Source organism: Nuphar pumila, chromosome 17 (assembly GCF_984573655.1).
Source record: "Nuphar pumila chromosome 17, dmNupPumi1.hap1.1, whole genome shotgun sequence".
In the NCBI taxonomy this organism is placed as follows: Eukaryota; Viridiplantae; Streptophyta; class Magnoliopsida; order Nymphaeales; family Nymphaeaceae; genus Nuphar; species Nuphar pumila.
The window spans coordinates 70756655-70775736 of NC_143265.1; the positions used below are offsets into that span (position 1 = coordinate 70756655).

General features: G+C 37.6%; 1 protein-coding gene across 2 annotated transcripts; it reads left to right on the forward strand.

Annotated features, from left to right (window-relative positions):
- The first annotated feature begins 7365 nt into the window (after window positions 1-7365).
- On the forward strand, window positions 7366-17511 carry LOC149812158 (12-oxophytodienoate reductase 3-like). 2 transcript variants are annotated; one of them, XM_089993370.1, is made up of 5 exons: window positions 7366-7526; window positions 8566-8706; window positions 9104-9234; window positions 15011-15193; window positions 16368-17511. In XM_089993370.1, exons 1-5 carry the CDS (start codon window positions 7453-7455, stop codon window positions 17078-17080), a joined length of 1242 nt encoding a protein of 413 aa, XP_089849496.1. In that variant the 5' UTR covers window positions 7366-7452; the 3' UTR covers window positions 17081-17511. The 2 variants fall into 2 exon arrangements, with proteins under 2 accessions (XP_089849496.1, XP_089849497.1); XM_089993371.1 differs by having other exon boundaries at window positions 7394-8490.
- The last annotated feature ends 1571 nt before the right edge of the window (window positions 17512-19082 follow it).

Genomic DNA, 19082 nt, shown 5'->3' on the forward strand with positions numbered 1-19082 from the left:
CGGAGTAGCGACGGATATTATCTGTCGCTACTCCGACTCCAATTTGAAATAGTCATCGGTTTGCAACAGAATTTAAGTTGTTGCTAATGTCCGTCGTCAAATTAGCGACGGATACTCATCCGTCGATAAATGATAGCGACAGATTAAATTTTGTCTCTTAACCAAATTGGTCTCCATTTAACGATGAATTCGCGATATACATAATCCGTCGCTAAGCCATCGCAACATAGCGACGGATTGGCGATAGATAAATTTTGTCACAATTTAGCAACTAGGGTTATGTGATGAATGTTATTCGTCGCTAGTCCATCGCAAAGATGTACAACGATGAATTAGCGACGGATAGCATCCGTTGCCAATACGCATTTTTCTTGTAGTGTTCATACCTAGTTCTGAGAATGTCACCGTTAAGGTTGGTAAATGAGTCGAGCTTGGGTTGTTCGAGCTCAGCTAGTTAAGGTAAACCCCAGCTCGAGCTCGTGAGCTCGACATGAGTCAAGTCTAAGTTCATTACGAGATGGTTCGTTTTCTTTAAAAATTTGTTTTTAAGTATTTTTTAAGCTTGTAAATATATAACATATACAAAATATGTATAATATATATGTAATAAATGTATAAAACACATATAATGTGTATATTATATATAATATATGTATAAAATATATAATATATAAGTATATAATGTGTAATGAACTTATATAAGCTGAGCTTGCCATGTTCGTGCTATTCTCATTTACCTAAACGAGCTAACTCATAGCTCGGTTCTCTAAGATCATATTTTGAGACGAGCCAAGCTTCTCACGAGCGGAGCCGAGCCGAACAATGAGCTGCTCGTCTAGTTAATTTCCCAGCCCAAGTTACAGTCTATTTTCCCTTCATTGCCACTATGGATGGCAGTGGATCGGGTGTGTTTTCATAAAAATATTCTTAATTGATGGCAATGCCTAGTATGAAATTTACTAAAATACTTCTTACTAAACCATTTTATTTAAAGAACCACGTGTTTCAAATTTCAGTAACTAAAACCTTTTATCGTATCATGCAATATATAAAAGTAGAAGCAAGGGTAATAGGAGCCAAATTTTGGATTATATACAACTTTTTTTTAAATGGCTTTGTTGCCATGTGATTTGAGAATGTTATTTTGGATTTATTTGAATATTTACATATTATTTTTCAATAAATAAAGTGTTACATGGCACTTTGTAATTTTTTTCAAAGACTAACAGTTACCTTAACAGTAAAAAATGGATGAGTACTCTCTCTTCTAAAAATTCTCTACAAATCTCTCTCTTCAAAAAAAAACTCAACAAATCTCTCTCTCCCTCCCTCCCTCCTAGATAAATGAAACATATAGGTTTCAATGTATGAAGAATAGAAAATTTTTAACTATCCTTTTAATTAGGTGTTGTTTTTAATTTTGTAATCAATTATAATTAGGGAGTTGAAAAGCAATATTGAGAAAGACAAGGCTATAGGAAACCTTTAGTGTTTTGTTGATAAAAACTACCATTTTTAGTTATGGGTTTCCTTTAATTTGTAATTTTTTTATGATAAAGTTAGGATTAGGTAGACCTTAATTAATCAAGAAATCACAATCATGATCTCACATTCAACCCATCTGGAAACCAAGGAGTTTATCCTTTGAGACAGTACAACCATTGATTATAGCTAAATTGGCAAAAGATCTAGCAACGGAATTACAAGACTTATCCACCCGTGAGATTCTAATTTTCTGAAATTGATGGAGAGTGAAAAGCACACTGCTTCTCCCTAGGCCCAGCCGACCATGACCTTCAAGTTGTTTTTTTTTTAAAGGCAAGCACTACAAAATTTTGTATTATTAACTATGTTTGTTGGCCATAGTTAATGCTAAAAAAATCATACTAAATAGTCTTTAACTACGGCCAACATCCGAAGTGGATAGTACGGTATCAAATAGCATTAATTACAACCACTGGCCATAGTTAATGGTAATTTTTTAAGTACAATCATTGGTCGTAGTTAATGAGATAATGGCAAACTATTAACTACGACCGAAAGTTGTAGTTAATGTCAGTAGTCACTAATGACTATTAACTATGGCTCATGACCGTAGTTAATGGGTTTTTTTATATTTTGCTCAACAGGAGTTCTAGCTTTCATAGAAAATATGAACGTCTATTGAAGACAAACAAAAAGTAGGCTATCAAGAAACCACAACATTCATTGGACAACAAAGAAACATCAGATGCAAAAAAAATTAGAAATCATAGAAGATAAGCATTGAATTAAGTATAAAGAAAGACTAGGATATGGATGTATAGTGCATTCTGCATGAATAATTTTATTCAGTCATCACTTAATGCACTTATCAAGCAATCGTAGTTAATACTCTCTTTTTTTACCCGCCGTTTGAAAAGTTTGGCGAAAGTATTAACTATTGCCTGAAGTCATAGTTAAAAGTCAAAGGACCATAGTTAAAAGTCTTAGGACTCATTATTAGCTACAACTTGTTATTTAAATCATAGTTAATAACTACTTTTAACTATGACCTTCAGCAGTTATTATTTAAAGATACCACTGGGGTTTGAACCTGCAATATCCCACCACAATGAGACATCCCCTAACAACCCCTACCAACTAAGCGGAGCCCCCATTGGTTCAACCTTCAAGTTGTTGATTCATAATACACACATCTCTACAAACAGATTCAGTACACACTTTGTGACTATGTGCTATCTGATTTAAAAAGATATTCCACCAACACCATTCATTTTTCTTAAGGGTGTGTTTGATCGCATGTGAGGTAGCAAAAGTCAAACTGTAAACGTGGTGGATGCATGTATGCCCCATTCGTGGAATGGTGATTCACTGTCTAGTCCCCCCCTCCCCTGTAACACAACTTTCAAAAACTAGAAGAGATTTAAAAAAGAATGCAGGGGAAGACTTCTCAAAACAATCTCAAGACCCGAGCGCATCACAAGTTAGAATCAAACTATTCAAACCATTGCAATTCAAATATAACTCAAATATAAATCATTCCTTTCACAAAATGAGGTTTCAAGTTCACAATCCAAAAAAAACAAAAAGACAATTATCTTCTAATACATGCAATACATCATATGTAGTTCAATTCTAATGCAAAAAATATATTCTATGCAGTCAAATTTTATTGCATATAATGTAGTCTATCCCATGTAATCCCTCATCCCCAAACATATTACATTCGTACTTACGTATGTCAAATACATACGGCATAAACATTAAGGCATATGCCTCTATTGTATATGCCCATAAACAAACAAACATTTGTGTGTCCTTTTGACACACACACAATTAACAATGCAAGTATGCTCTATTGCATACACCAGCACATCATCACGAAAGTATTCATATGTATGCTTATTTTCATATGTATATATCGTATATCATCGTCAAGAATATATTTGTATGTACTTCTCCTCGATACGCATGCACACACACATCAATATACACTTTTAGTATTTTTTCTTATAAAACATGCAGTTTTATATTCTATTTTTATCTTTTAAATTTAGCATTCATCCTGCAAAACAAAATACTTCATAAATATTTGGATTACCCTGGTTCTCTAGTTATAAATTCTTGTCTACCAATTTCTCAACTTTGGTTAATTCATAAATTCTAAATATATATTATGAACCCCAAAAAGGATCGTTCAGGGTTTATATACTCATCAAAGGTCAGGGCAAGGATTGCCCAATTTTTTGTGTGATTATCCTACAAACCAAGCAAAATTGAAGAACCGTACATCTCTAGTTGTGTCCACTTCAGAGATTTTTCTAAACTCAGCATGAACTTCGGTGGCATATTGACCACACGAGCAATCGATGGCCACTACAAGGCGAGCCTGATGTTGATTTTGAGGCAACCTGCACGTAGATGATTGTGGCATGCTTCCTGAGACAAACATGCATGGATACAAGAGATATGGAGTCCGCCCTTCAAGTTGTGCATCTTTCCACCTCCATCGAGCAGGGATCATTTGCACCAATAGCTCAAAGTATACCAAACTTTTAGCTTGTGAGTAGTTATACCTTATACACAGATCCTATGAAAGAAACGAGCTTGATGGTGTGAGCCACCAGCAAGGCTCAGAAAAAACACAAAAGCACAAATAAATATGCAAAAGTTAGAAAAAAACATACTTATAATAATAGAATAAATAAAATAAATACACAAAAAAGAATCAAATTTCACCTCGAGCTTAGTAGCCCAGTATGACGATGATGAGCATGATGGAACTCGGGTAGCACTTCTACTAAGCATGGGTTTTGTGAGGGTAGGTGAGACAAGAGATCTAGACATAAACTAGTCTCATAAGGGTTAGACTCACATGGTCAAATTCTTGGTGATGGGCTCTAGGAAGCTAGGTTGGGTGGTAAGTGTAACAGAGTTCAGGTATTTAGGTGATAGATGTTGAACTAAGGAAAGGAGGTCCTTATTTATTGATTTTGAGATGGGTATGGATATTAATCCTATAGATCCAAGATTCAAATATCCAGATATAGCTTTTGATGACATCGCAAGACCCTATTGGTTGGAGGTTTGAAGATCTCTTTCTAATTAGATCTTGTTGCTAGGTGAAATCCTATTGGTTGGTGTTAGCTAACTTAGGGGGCTAAGCAACATGAAATTGACCAAGTTCAATGAATATAAAGTGAGTGCAATCCTTAAAAGATTAAGAAGGCTTATCTCTAGCAGAAGGAGAGAAACTTCTAGGTGGTATGTAGGGTTTCTAAAAAGATAAGAATTTAGGAGTGTGGATAGGGCTTTCAAAAGTATTTTATAGATTGGATATAAGAATTTTGAATCTTCATGTTTTAAATTAGGTCATACTTTATATTCATTATGATAGGCTAACTTGTTTTTTGCCATAACTTTCAATTCGGATGTCAGATCGAGGCAAGGTTTGGTGTGTTGGAAAGTTACCATCCTCTAATTTAATTAATATTTTAAATAAAAAAAAAACAAATTTGAATGTTTTATGATAAAAATTTTACTCAAAGTGGGCTATATCTAAAAAATTAGATTTGTATTGAACAAGTCACCTTAACTTTCTACTCACATGTCGGATTGACCAGATTTTTGTTATATTGGAAAGCTAAGATCCTCTAGTTTATTTTATTGTTTAGACAAAAGCTTTGAGAATATTATTTTAAAAGACAAAAGTGATGTTAAATTTAATATAACTTTAAAATAAACCAAAAACACTGAATTTTGGTATATAACTTCTGACATGAAATGACTTTGTCAAAATTGAAGTGTCTACAACAAGCAACAAGAATGAAGCACTACATACATTTTGTACCTCTTGATAAAGAGACCGGCTAGAATACGAAACGGCATAACATGTGTTTTATAGTCTTTTCGTTTCAGATGGTGGTGACCCTTGAAAGACATGGGAACACATTTGTCCCTATCACAACATTGCTCCTCAAGCTTCGGGAAACTCGAAAGGTGGTGAGCAATTCATAAAAAAGGGAATGAAAGGTGGGAGTGGAGCCCATGGGATAAAGTCTAAAAATTGTTAGCAGATTCGTGAAACCCTAGAGATTCGCACGAATTTCTAGCAATTGATTGACAAATTTGAATTAATGAAGAGTATTAAAAGGAACATTCTAATCCTAATAATATGAAGATTCGCACAACCAGAAGAAATTTGATGTTTGTTGAAAGAGAAAGAAAAATCGCTAGTTTTTTCTAAATTATTTGTGAATCCATAATATATTCTTATCTGTTACTTTTTTACCCTATGAAACCATAATATATTCTTGATCTTACGTGCTGAATCAGGTTTGAGCGACTGAAAAATTACGTTTTCACAATGTTTGAATTGATTGTCGTCTATTTATCCTGGAAATGATTAACCTTTAGATTATCATCGTCCCCATGGCCCCACATGTTTATCCAGCATAAAGCAAATAGCAAATAGTGATCAAACTTTAGAGGAGAAGAGTGAAAAAATGAGATTAACATATCCTTAAAGGTCTTACAAATTTAATCTCAAAATTATCAAGGAGATTTTCTATTGTACATAACAAAGTTTAGGTGTATTTCTAAAATTTTTAAAAAAATGTATTTTTTAAAATAACTAGAAACATAGTTGTTGATATGAAAATTACCCGAAGAAACAAGGGAAAGGTATACATTTCGTAGCATACAAAACGTTTTCAAAATGTTGGTGTAAACCACAAGGTGGTTTTCTTCCTTCGTTTATCATTTATGATATAGAACGTCACAAAAGTTGCAATGTAAATATTGTGATTTTATTGAAATGCTTTCAAAAGCCCAATATAATATCAAAAAAAATTATATTTGCTAAATACTATTTACTTCATATTTATCACATTTTATCACCATATTAAAATTCAAAGCAATTTTTGTCCCATATTTTATGAAATTTTTATTTTATATTTTATTCTTTATATTTTCTTGATATTTCCAAGAAAAAGACATATTTTTAATATATTGCAAAATTTCCTTTGCCGAGATTTTCTCAAGAAGTGTGACATTGAACAGGATCATAGTGACAAATTAATCTCAACATTTTTTAATATACCAACAATAAGAAACAATTTTAAAAAACTAAGAGATTGTGATATCTTTCAAAATATCCAAAAAATTTCAAATACCATGATATTATTATCTGAACAAAATTCGTTTGACTTCACCATGATATTTACATGTATATCACTTATTTTTGAGAAAAAGGAGAAATTTTCAAAAAGACACCTAAAGTTTGGGCTTTAGTCAAAAAGACACCTAAAGTTTTGATTTTTTTTTTAAATGCGCCTAAAAATATCGTGGTTAATTAAAAAGGCCCAAGAGTTTACTACGTCAAGTTTGCTGTTAAATGTGATGTGGAATTACCGTTTTACCTTCAACATCATATTTCCAAAAATACAACTAATTAAAGAAAAGAGAGGAGTCTTTGAAGGGTTAACTAGTAAATTAACTCCTTTAATTCATCCTGCAAGTTTGTTTTTTATTAACTCTGAAAAAACTTAGTGCTTTTTAAAAAAAAGTCAAAACTTAGTTGGTTTTAGTTTTTTTAGCATATTCTCTATTTTCTATCAACTTTTTCACGATAAAAATATAATAAGACTTTGGACTGTTACCATTTCTTATGTCACCATTCATCTGATACAATGTGGGGCCCTGCCCATAGGGGTCCCACCGCTAGCAGCCGACTGTGGGACCCTACCGCGCTGGCTGGTAAAGACTCATAGTCAATCGCGTAGCGACCGACCAATAGGAAGTAGGAATTCTCGCAAACGCATGAGCAACACGTTTTTCACCTCTAAATCCCGTAAAGCAACTGACCAACCAAGCCAATTATTTGTAGGCGGCCTCCCCCACCACACCTTCCCTGCACAATTAGGCTTTCTTTCCCACCCCGCTGCTTCTGCACCGATTCAGCTCAAACTCATGGAGAGAGGAGGAACAGACCGTCCCGACCTTTTCACTCCCTACAAGATGGGGCACTTCGACCTCTCTCACAGGTGAGTATAATGGTCGCTTTTCTAATTCCTGGGTAGTTCTTTGGTGTGTTTGTTTGATTGTATGGCCTGTACTGTAAAGGGGGAAGATACCATCTTTGAAATCTTGCAAGTGGTCACTTTTCTAATTCTTGGGTAGTTCTTTGGTGTGTTTGTTTGATTGTATTGATCTGTACTGTAAAGAGGGAAGATACCATCTTTGAAATTTTGCAAGTGATCTCTAAAAAATCAGGTCCTTCTTCCCCAATTAGTGGATAATATGAGAATGGTAGGTGGTGGTGTTTTTCAGTTGAGAAAAAAGTAAAAGAATTCCTAAGTTTGTGGGTCTTGTGGAGATCAATTTTAGTTCTGTTTAAAAGTTGAAGTGTTAATGTTAGAATTGATTCTGGATGTGTGCATAGGAAAAAAGAGCTGGTTTTTTTATGTCAGTTTATGATGGTGATTGTGATTAATTGTGATCGAGTTGTGGTGGTTATGATTCAGTGTATAAACCTTCTTATTTTTGGGTTAGATGAAATGGGGATGATGATTTGTGGTGGGAGTGAATAATATGAATTTTATGTTTCAAGTAATGGATATGAAATCCTGAAGCGCTTACCGGATTTGAGTCATTTGATGTCATGTCTGTTATAATTCTGTGTTAAAATTGAATTGAGGAGGAAAAGTTCTTCGTCCATTTCAGTAGAAAAAATTACAAATAAATAGGATACATCCCTCTATTGACAGTTACAGCCTCATATCTTGAGGAAATGTTGTTACCACAATTCGTGGAAGCCAAGATTGGAAACAGATAAGAATTTACAACTTTCCATTTGGATTTTCTCCATTTGGAACTTACAACAAATAAGATCTTAATCTGCGCTGAGACTGAATATCAAGGGTATCCACGCTGAGAATGAAGATAAGCCTATCCACGCTGGTTACAGATAAGAACAGATTTCAACACTGTGAGGATCTTGTTGTCCATGTACGTGACAATTTGGCTGCTTTTGTGTGCTGCTAAAATTTTGTGCTAAGTGTTGGTGTTTGACTCTGTAAACAGGGTTGTGCTTGCGCCGATGACTAGATGCAGAGCTCTGAATGGAATCCCTCAGCCCGCCCACGTCAAATATTACACACAGAGAGCTACGCCAGGTGGCTTCCTAATCACTGAAGGAGCTGTGGTTTCCCCCACTGCCGCGGGGTATGTTGTACCCTTCTTCTTGATAGTTTTCCTGCTCATATTGCCTGCAACTTTAGTACTCTTTCACAAAATAACGTTAACAGCAACACAACATGCTTCTTATAATGTAGAAGAGAATTCTGTCTTCCGCTTGCTAAAATCGAAAGGGTTTCTGCAATCTATAATTGCACATTGGAATATAATTGAATAAGTTATCCTTGATATGAATATTGTAGAGAACCACCCTGTTTTAAAGAATTTTGTGTTTGAGAATTGGAATTCTTTTACAACAGAGTTGGTCCTTCTACTACTTTCTAGGGCTAACACTAAAGTTTGAAATTGAATCAGAGGTGTGTGATTGTTATCATTTGGAGGTAGGGTTCATCTATAACATGCACAGGACTTGTTCTTACTGCAGGTTTCCACATTGCCCTGGGATTTACTTGAATGAACACATTGATGCATGGAAAAAGGTCGTAGAAGCTGTTCACGCAAAAGGAAGCATCATTTTCTGTCAGCTGTGGCATGTTGGTCGTGCTTCTAACCCAGGTTCGACCACAACTTATTTTGCCTAATACAACTTTACATCCTACAAGCATTTTATCTTTATCATATTTGTGCATTGCATGAAAATTTATTTTGTAAACTCCGTCTTCTTCTCTTTTGATAGCCAGAGCAACATAGCTTAGATATTCTATTGGTTATATTGCTAGTTTTGTACTTGTGAAAGTGCATATGTTATCATATTTGGCTCAATATCAGACTCTTGATGCTTCTCTACTAAGTAAATCCCATAATTAAAGGTTTCATCCCCAGATATTATGTACTTCTGGAATGCTCTTCGTGCTCCTTTTAAGAACATGTACATTGAATATATGTTAAGAATCTGCAGCAAGTGGCATTTACATGGTCCTTCTTCATGTGGAGTTTCAAAGACAATAACCTATATACAAGAAAATTTCCTTAATGCTGGTTGTTATTTTTTGCTGTGCATTCCCTGAATTCTGACATGTTTGGATTTGGAGGTATTCCTACCAAATTCAAAGTCAGCTGGATTGACTGCCATGAAGTTGTAATTCCATCTAGATGATGTATTTAAATGGCACCAAATTTGATATCTGGAGATTTCTTTTACCACATTGTAATTCCATAGATATCATCGGGGATTAAAGTGCAGATGTTATTTACTTTGTTTCATAAAAAAGTGCAGAAGCCATTGTTTTTTTTTTTCTGAAAGAAGACATTATTAATAGATTCAAAAAATGTTACAGCAGATATACCCATCCCAGTTCAAATGACAGTCCAATTTCATGTACCTAAAAGTACACCCTTATGTCAAATGAAAAAACAGCAACTACAAGGCGGTTATGATTTCATGTACTGTTTCTTATTTGAAGATGCCAGGTGCCTCACTATGTTGACGGCATTCACCTATCTCCAGATGATAATTTCCCGTGACTTTTTTGTTTGTTCAGTCACAATAGCAGGGAATTTCTCTCCCATATTGCTTGTGATGTTTTCATGGTCTTGCTGTTACCTGATCTGAATGTGAGTGAAAGCCATAGGAAAATCTCTTTGGTGTCACCAGTTCGTCATTGATTGACTGAAACAAGTTTACTATTATTGCTTGTTTGCAATCATAGAATTTGTGACAATAGACAAAGTTCTTGATTTATCAAACCTGATCATTTCACTTGCAAGCCCCTTCTTCAGATGTCCCCATTTGAAAGCCTTTGTAGAGTGCGAAGCTATGTCATGCAAACATGAACACACACACATATAGATAGATAGATAGCTATGTCACATGGGTGCGGGTGCGGGGGTGCGGCACTTTCAAAAACCTTGGGTGCCGGGGTGCGGCAAAAAATAATATATATATATATATATATATATATATATATATATATATATATATATATATATATATATAGAGAGAGAGAGAGAGAGAGAGAGAGAAGGGGGGTCCGGGGGTTCACCCCGGCGCTGGTCCCGCTGTGTTCCCCAAGAATTTTTTTTTTAAATTCCGCAGCCCATTTCATAGGGCAAATTTTTATTTTTTTTAAAAAAATCCAAAAATGGACCAAAATGACCCTGGGTGACCGCACCGGGTGCCGCATCGCGTCGCGTCGATGTGGGTGCGACACCTATTTGGCCGAATCTCTGTAACATAGATAGATAAGGGTAATATTTATTACAAATGTTTGTAGGTACAAACGCCTCTGGATCTCTATGGCACAAGTTATTTTGATTCAATCAGACCTCATAGATGGATTCTGCATGTCCAAAATAGTAGGGATCAGCTTCTTAATCATGTTTTTTTTTTTACTAGAAAGCATGATTTTATGACCCAAAAAAGTATCACACATTATAGACAATTGATTTTTGAAGCCTTGCAAAAACCTGCTTACTTGTTGTAATCGGATGATCTAAGAGCCAATTCCCACTAAGAAAAACATGTAGATCACATCTGTAAGGGTTAGTTTCATTAAAAACAACCAAAAACATAAAAAAGATAAGGCATTTGTACCTACAAATGTCTGTAGTGAATATATATATATATATATATATATATATTGTGTGTGTGTGTGTGTATAGAGAGTGATGAAAACCTACAAAATGAAATATGCTAATGGATCGAAATGCATTTTCCAGCACATTTTTTGCAATTCTGACCTCGTAGATATGTTTGGCATGGTCAAATTGCTAGGAATAGACACCGGAATCATATTTTCCCAATAAAAAAGACATTCTTCAAGCCTCTAAAATTTGTGAAGATTTCAGGCTGTTGACTTTTCAAACCATATAAAAACCTATACGTGTGCTGGAATTGAACCATCCAAGAGCCGATCTGTATGAAATCAAGCATGTAGATGGCATCTATATGGCTGGAATTAAAAAAAAAATCCATTTAGCATATTTCATTTTGTCGGTTTTGGTCTCTCTACAAACACTTGCACACAATACATGTATGTGTTTGTTTTTGCAAATTCTCTAGCAACATATAAAGAAGAAAAATGAAAAAAGTATAAAATATTTATTTAAACATGCATTGTATCCTACTGGATTATATAGTCCTAGAACCATCCCGAGCCAGCCCCTAGGGCACAAGTGTTGACGGTGGTATGCTGGGCATTTTAGAGGACTTGTTTTGCCTGAAGCAACCAATGTTACTGGGAGTTTTGATGTTTGTGACAACTTTCTTTGGGGATGAAAGACTAAAGCCAAGTTCTCACGATTGAAAAGGAAAAACTATTTTTCTTACAAACAGGTGGACATAGGGAACCTGATTTTTTTTTCCCAAATACAAGTCAGGAATTGGCTAAGTTGAGTCTAAACTCTAAACAAGTAAAATAAAACACAATAGGTAGAAGAAAATAATTTGCGCTCCCATAATGCCCCAAAATTTTGGATCAAATCTTGTAACTCTTTTCCCTTGTGAAATTAATGACTGAAATTTGAGAATCTGAAATTCTACAGAGAAAAAGGTTTTAGTCTTTTAAATTATATCTAGAATGTATCAGAACTGCTGAAATTGTATGTACATCTCCTAAACCCTTTAATTTTCTCTCATTCTTTAGGTAATGTCATTTCTTTGTTGGATATGGGGAATTTTGTTGCATCAACTCTAGTATTACTTCAAGAACATTAGAATCCACTTTAACTCAAGTAATGAAGCTTTTTGATATCGTCAAAATCATTATTTTGTTTCATTTGTCAATGGATCGCTTTTCATAGTGCTGGGGGATATCTCCCTTACGGTACCACTAAAAGTGAAAAACTTGATACTTTGTCCATTCCCAAAAATGTATGATATTATTCTACTCTTTCTCCCATTTCAGATCATATTGGAACCATACGATGAATCTATCTATCCCCAAAAATTCTTTTATGTTTTTCTGGAAGGAGATGATGGCACATATATAATGAAAGTATAAGTAGGAAAGACTGAATATTATTCTCATCAGCTTAGCATAAAAGGAAATGAAATATACATGGCTATCCAAAATTGAATGAGAAGAAACTACTAAAAGAATGACAAAAAATGATATTTCTCTTTCATGAAATCCCAAGTTTACTGTGAATGAGATCATACCATGTGGCCCTTATGGATAAGGACTCCATAGTTATTTGGCTGACAAGCAGAATTGTGACAACACCTTCTAAGTTTTCCTACTGGCAACTGAATTAAAAAATTTAACTTACCTTCAATATCTTGAACGCTCTAGGTTGTCTACAATTTTAAGATATTGTTTCTTTATATGCCTTTTCTCCACTACTCACTTGCGTCTGTACATTAGTGAGTTTTCCAAGTTGTATGACAGAAAGCATTGAACTCAAAGCTTAAGTTTTGAATCTTTTGATTAGCTGACAGTGGAATATAAGTTTTAAGTGTCAATATGTCGTAATCCTGAGGAAAATCCCAAGGAAAAAATTTGTGCTATCCCTCCTCTTCCCCATGCCTATTTTCGGTCTTCCCCTAGCAGCCAGCTGTGGATGGGAAGGCCTACGTGCTATGGGTGCAGACTCTTCTCCGAGCGAGCCTACAAGCGCTTTGCTTTCCTGTTATGTCTGTACAATAGCCTACAATGTTATGTGTAGCTTGTGTGTAGTAAACACATTGAGTTGCACTCGATCTTCTCTATGGAACCTCATTGCCCTAAAAATATTAAATGATGGTCAAATAATTCGGAACAACTCTCTTGCTCTTTATGCCACTTTTATGTTGAATAACTTATTTAATGATTTGTTTTATTATTTATCCCAAAAAAAAAAGCATTTATGATAATCAATCCCTAATCAAATAAGATAAGAAAAGAAAGCTTACCGATCACTTAGGTCTTTACTAAATGTACTAGTCCATGATTTATGATCACAATGGCAGTGAAAAATGTAATCAAAACGACTGTGAGGGCGAGCAACAAAAATATTGATAAATGAAAATGGTCGTTAGCTGAACAAATTTTTATCATCAATATGGCACTATCTGCATAATTTGCATATATAAAGTACCTTTCTGCTATTAATCATGGGATAATTGTTCACTATTTGTATTTGTGTCAAGTCTTGTTCTCTATATCATGTTACTTGTCTGCACAGAGACACTTGTGTTAGGAAAAACCACGAGCAAGAGACAATCAAAAGGAAACAAAGAACAAGAACGATCAAACAAAACACAAGAAGAACACAGATTTACGTGGAAAAACCTCTCCTCAAATCCGAGAGAGAGTAAAAAAACACGGCCGCCCAGAGAGAAATTTTATTACCCTTAACAGACAGTTACAAGTTCGGGAAAGAAAAGCGAGAATATAAACAAGGCAAGGGCGACAACCCTAACCCTAACCAAATCGGGTCGGATCCACTGAAAACCGGGTCCCAAACATAAGCCCCAGAAAAAATTTCTTCTGGGGGGGGCGCTGCCCCCCTATAACCCCCCGCCAGGGGCGGCCCCCCCTGTACCCCCGCCCACTGACCGCGCAGCGGGACCCGTGCCAGGGGAAGCCCCCGGACCCCCTTCCCGCAGGGGCAAAAACAGTGAATCAGGCTCCACAACTCATCAACTTGGCCCTCAGCTTGGCTATTCCCCCCGTTTTGTTTTTTTTTATAGTCCAAGGGAAATCCACCCCCCACACACCCCCATCACCAACCGGACATTGGCTGGCCTCTGGTTAGCAAAACCCTTGAGGTACCCCCCTGCCCACCGGGAAGTAGACTCAGATTCGACCTTGCGGTATACAATTTATTTATTTTTTTTCTTCTTTCACCAAGGTTCTAGCTTTCAGTCATCTCCTTTGTCTGATATGATTCTCACCATTTGTTGGTCGATGTTTTGTTTTGGTGGCTCATTAGTTGTCGCCATTTTTATGCATTCTGTGCTTTTGTCACTTTACTAATAGAAAGAACACAGTTCAATGCAATAAGTTGCCTTCTGACTTTTGCTTTCATCGTGGAGTTTGCCTTATTTTTATCAATTTAGCTGGAATTTGTCTAGTAGATAAACACACTTAATTATCTTGGTTTTTTCTTTGTTATACTGAAGAGATAAAAAGACATGCACCAGTCAAGCTGGATTATGTGATGCTGACTCAACCTTCAAATCAGCTTCAATCTTTGTTCATTTCAGCCTAAGACCCCATAAACGAATACAAGTGATTTTGTTTCACTGACTTCTGCATTGAATTTTCCATTAGTTATTTCACTGACTTCTGCATTGAAGCTCCATTTCTTCACATTTTGTTTTACCTGTAGGCTTGATTACTTGATGGTACTCATGGTGCCATCCATTTTTTTTGTCGGATCCTTTCTGATCCAAGTGTGTTTTTTTCAGTTTATCAGCCTGGTGGAGCTCCTCCAGTCTCATCTACAAGCAGAGCCATTTCAGAGCGGTGGAAGATTTTGATGCCTGACGGCAGTTATGGAAACTATGCCAAACCTACCCCTCTCTCCAAACAAGAGATCCTGGAGGTTGTCATGCAGTATCAACAGGCCGCAGTGAATGCCATGCAAGCTGGTAAGAAGAAAAAAAGTTGATTCTTTATGTTTCCTACCATGCCAATCTGTCTGCACACATGCATGCATGCACGCATGTAGAAGCGCATATGAGGCCATTGCAACTTGTGGTTAGAAATATATTCTGGTAGTATCTTAGGCTGTGAAGAAATTGCCAAGAATGCCTTTTTTGCTGCCACACTATAGTGCAACTCATAGCTTAGATTTATTTACTCATGTGGGGGGCAAGTTTATGGTTTCTTTTGGCTACATGGTTCATCCGGGAGAGAGCTCGAGCTTCAAGAAATAGTGACCAGTCTTATCAATACACCAATTTTAAATCTCCAGCAATTTCGATTGAGCTTATATCCATCTGGGTTTAAGCTTTCTTCGGCTCCTTTTCATCAATGGACTCCTATGGATACAAAGGAGTGTGATTCGTTCGGAAATTTCTTACCTCTTTCAAAGTTGGTGTGATTTGTCATTCTAAACGGCCTTTGTGCGTTGGCAGTTGTAAAAATAATTGGTAAATCCATGTTCTCAGTTGAAGAAGAATGTACCCTAATTCCACCAACAGTTGGGACGTTGCAGGTTCAAAACCCAATGGTATAGTTGTATAACTGGTATGGGACTGCTTAACCCCATCTTGACTTTCAGAAAAAAGAATGTACCCTAATTCTGTATTAAAAAACAAAAAACAAGAAAAATAAACAAAAGCAGAAAGCTTGAGGGAAAAAATGGCTAATTTTACACGTGGCAAGTGGTTTCAATCAAAACTTAATGGCTGGGTCACATTGGTATTTTTTCTGAAAACTCAAATTCTTTACTTTTTTGGTACTTCTCATTTATTGATATTCAAGAGAGTCGCTAAACGGCATATCTTGCTAGTTGCTACTGAACCAAGAAAGCCAAAAGTTACGAACTCTCTCTCTCTCTCTCTCTCTCTCTCTCTCTCTCTCTCTCTATATATATATATATATATATATATATATATATATGTGTGTGTGTCTTTATGACAGGCTAGCCTTTCCTTTATGACTGTCACGCGCACAATCATACAAAGCAGCAAAGAGTGAAAAGAAAAAATTATATATCCAAAAAAGATGCTGCTTTTATAAAGTTTATCTTTTCACCCCCCTCTCCCTTCTCTCTCTCTTCGTTCTTTGATCTTCTTCCTTTGCTGTTTGGAATTGCAGGGTTCGATGGAGTGGAAATCCACGCCGCACATGGCTACCTCATTGACCAATTCCTCAAGGACGGCATCAACGACCGATCCGACGAGTACGGTGGCTCCCCAACCAATCGGGTCAAGTTCCTCTCCCAAGTGACCCAATCCGTCGCAACCATTGTAGGACTGGATCGGGTTGGGGTCCGTATCTCACCTGCGATCGACCACCTCGATGCCACAGACTTGGACCCGATCAGCCTAGGCCGGCTTGTGATCGGAGAACTCAACAGGCTTGAACGGGTCATGGGTGGGCGGCTCGCTTACTTGCATGTGACCCAGCCGCGGTACACAGCCTATATGAAGACCGGGTCGAACCTAGCGCGCGAGAAGCAGGAGGAGCACTTGATGAAAGTTTTGAGGGAGGGTTACAGTGGCACCATGATATGTAGTGGTGGGTTCACTAGGGAGACCGGGATGAGTGCGATCGCCGACGGGGAGACGGACCTGGTCTCCTATGGTCGGCTCTTTATATCAAACCCGGACCTGCCGTATAGGTTCGCGGTCAACGCCCGCGTGAACAAGTACGTGAGGGCCACATTCTACACATATGACCCCGTTGTGGGCTACACTGACTATCCCTTTCTTCAGCAAGGAGGGGCCCAGGATGTCAAGGAGTCCAAAACAGAGCGGGAATCCGAGGGCCGGGTTGGGTCCTTTGGTTGGGTATTGTCAAAGTTGTGAGCGGGACCAGAGTGGCCCAAGTTGTACTCAAATATATGGGAGTATGGGGTTGAATATGATGGTGCTAGATGGTCCATTATATTGGTCCAATTGGGGGTCCTATCCCGCTTTTGGTGCCAAACCAGACCACAATCTTGACTGGATCCAGGAACTTTTTTGACGGAAGAGGTTGCGGGTTGGGAGGTTTCGGATGGTGCCACAGATCCTCGGACCATAAGAGTGCTGGGTGTTCTGGGTCTTGGACCTGGGCCCAACTTCTATGAGTTTAGACAAGTGCGTGTATTGTGATGGTTGAGTTGTAGTCTAGTTGAATAAGAATCTTGCCGGGTGATTTGGCATGTTGACACTCTAAACGTTGCAGTTGACATGAGCTGTTGAACTTAATTGGCTTGTTTTTAATTTTAATATGAGCTTAGAAAGTGTTTGAATCAGCACAGAGAGCTGGACGTTTGGTTAGCCCTTGGTTCCTGCAAATTAATTTCAGTATGAGCTTAAAAATGCTATTATTTATTAAGATAATTGAAATGATGAGATGCCATTAGGGATGCACACAAGCCCAGCTTGGCATGTTCAAGCTCGGCTTGCTCATGTAAAAATGTGCTCAAGCTTGGATCGAGCTCGGCCAGAGCCTGAACCACTGGTGCTCAGGCTCGGCTTGTGTCGAGCCTGGGCCGAGCTTGGCTTGGTTCGTTAAGCTCGATTTCAAAATGAACATTCCCAAATAATTCAGGAATCAAGAATGCAAAAAATTGTTAATCAATGCCACAATTGCAAGCTATCACTGCAAACGAACTCGAAAGAGTAACGGGAGATGTGTGTGTGTGTGTGTGAGAGAGAGAGAGAGAGAGAGAGAGAGAGAGAGAGAGAGAGAGAGAGAGAGAGAGAGACCCACCCCTACCTCAAGCCCCCTGCCCACTGTGGGAGAGATGTGAGAGCAGAGAGGAGGACAGGAACCGAGGTTGGGGCAGGGCCTGAGTCTGGGAGGGGGGGAATCAAGTTATATTTAATATATATTTTATATGACAAGCCACACCTTATCAAGCCTACTGCATTTTATCGAGCTCGGTAGGCCAATCAAACTCGGCTCGTTTGCTCTCGGCCGAGCCTCAAAACTCAGTTCAAGCTGGGCTCATTTACGGGACTAGCCGAGCTTTACTGAGCTGCATCCCTAGATGCCATTTCTAAGATTGTGTGCATTTTAGATTTTATATTTTTTATTATTGTTTTAAAAACAAATTCTCATAAAAGAACGTGACTTTAAAATATCACAAGAAAAGAAATTCAATGCCAATAAATCACCGTTTTAAACTTTTGCGACAGTGTTTGGGAACTGGCGTTTCTACGAGAACTCAGGTCTTACGAACCAGAGAGTTGGCAAGCGGGGATCAAAACCGGTGGGTCCCAACTCCGAACATGCTTGCGTACTGAGCATTGATGGGAGATCGTACTTGCTGATCAAAAAGTCAGGGGCTTTCAAAATGGAGGGTGGCGTGAGGTCAGTTCATTGTCCAACGTTGGGAGTCGGGACGTACCGTTTAGTGAGGCAAAAGATAGGGGAGATGATGTACGGAATTCAGCGCAAGGGGTTAGCCATTCGTACCTTGGCGGGGCTCACCAAATAGCTGGCTCTCCATTGAGGGACTGCATATGGAATATTCCCCATCAAGGAGATGGCGGGTCGGATCCAGACCCAATTTCACATGGATCAACTTGGTCCGCCTTAACTGGTGAGCACATCACCCCAAAGGGGTTAGCATAGTTGGAGCCAGCCTCGGTTATCAGACAGGCAGTCCAGGTTCAATTAATCCGCAGGTGCTATCCCCCCTGGGTAAGCAGAAGCCTCGCATATGCCCTTGGGGTGAGGGTCCTAGCCCTGGTGTTTTATGCCACCGAAATGGCGATGTCGAAACGGCGACGCCGGCGATGTCTCCAATCCCAAACTCAGTTTCCTCAACCAAAATATGGAAAAAGAAAAAGTCTCAAGCACATCATACTTAAAACT

Bases quoted from the DNA above. Each gene is read 5' to 3' on its own strand.
- LOC149812158 (XM_089993370.1), top strand. From the start codon at position 7,453: ATGGAGAGAGGAGGAACAGACCGTCCCGACCTTTTCACTCCCTACAAG. The intron at 8,707-9,103 runs GTATGTTGTACC...TTCTTACTGCAG, and splicing joins GTTTCCCCCACTGCCGCGGG to GTTTCCACATTGCCCTGGGA. The intron at 9,235-15,010 runs GTTCGACCACAA...TGTTTTTTTCAG, and splicing joins TGGTCGTGCTTCTAACCCAG to TTTATCAGCCTGGTGGAGCT.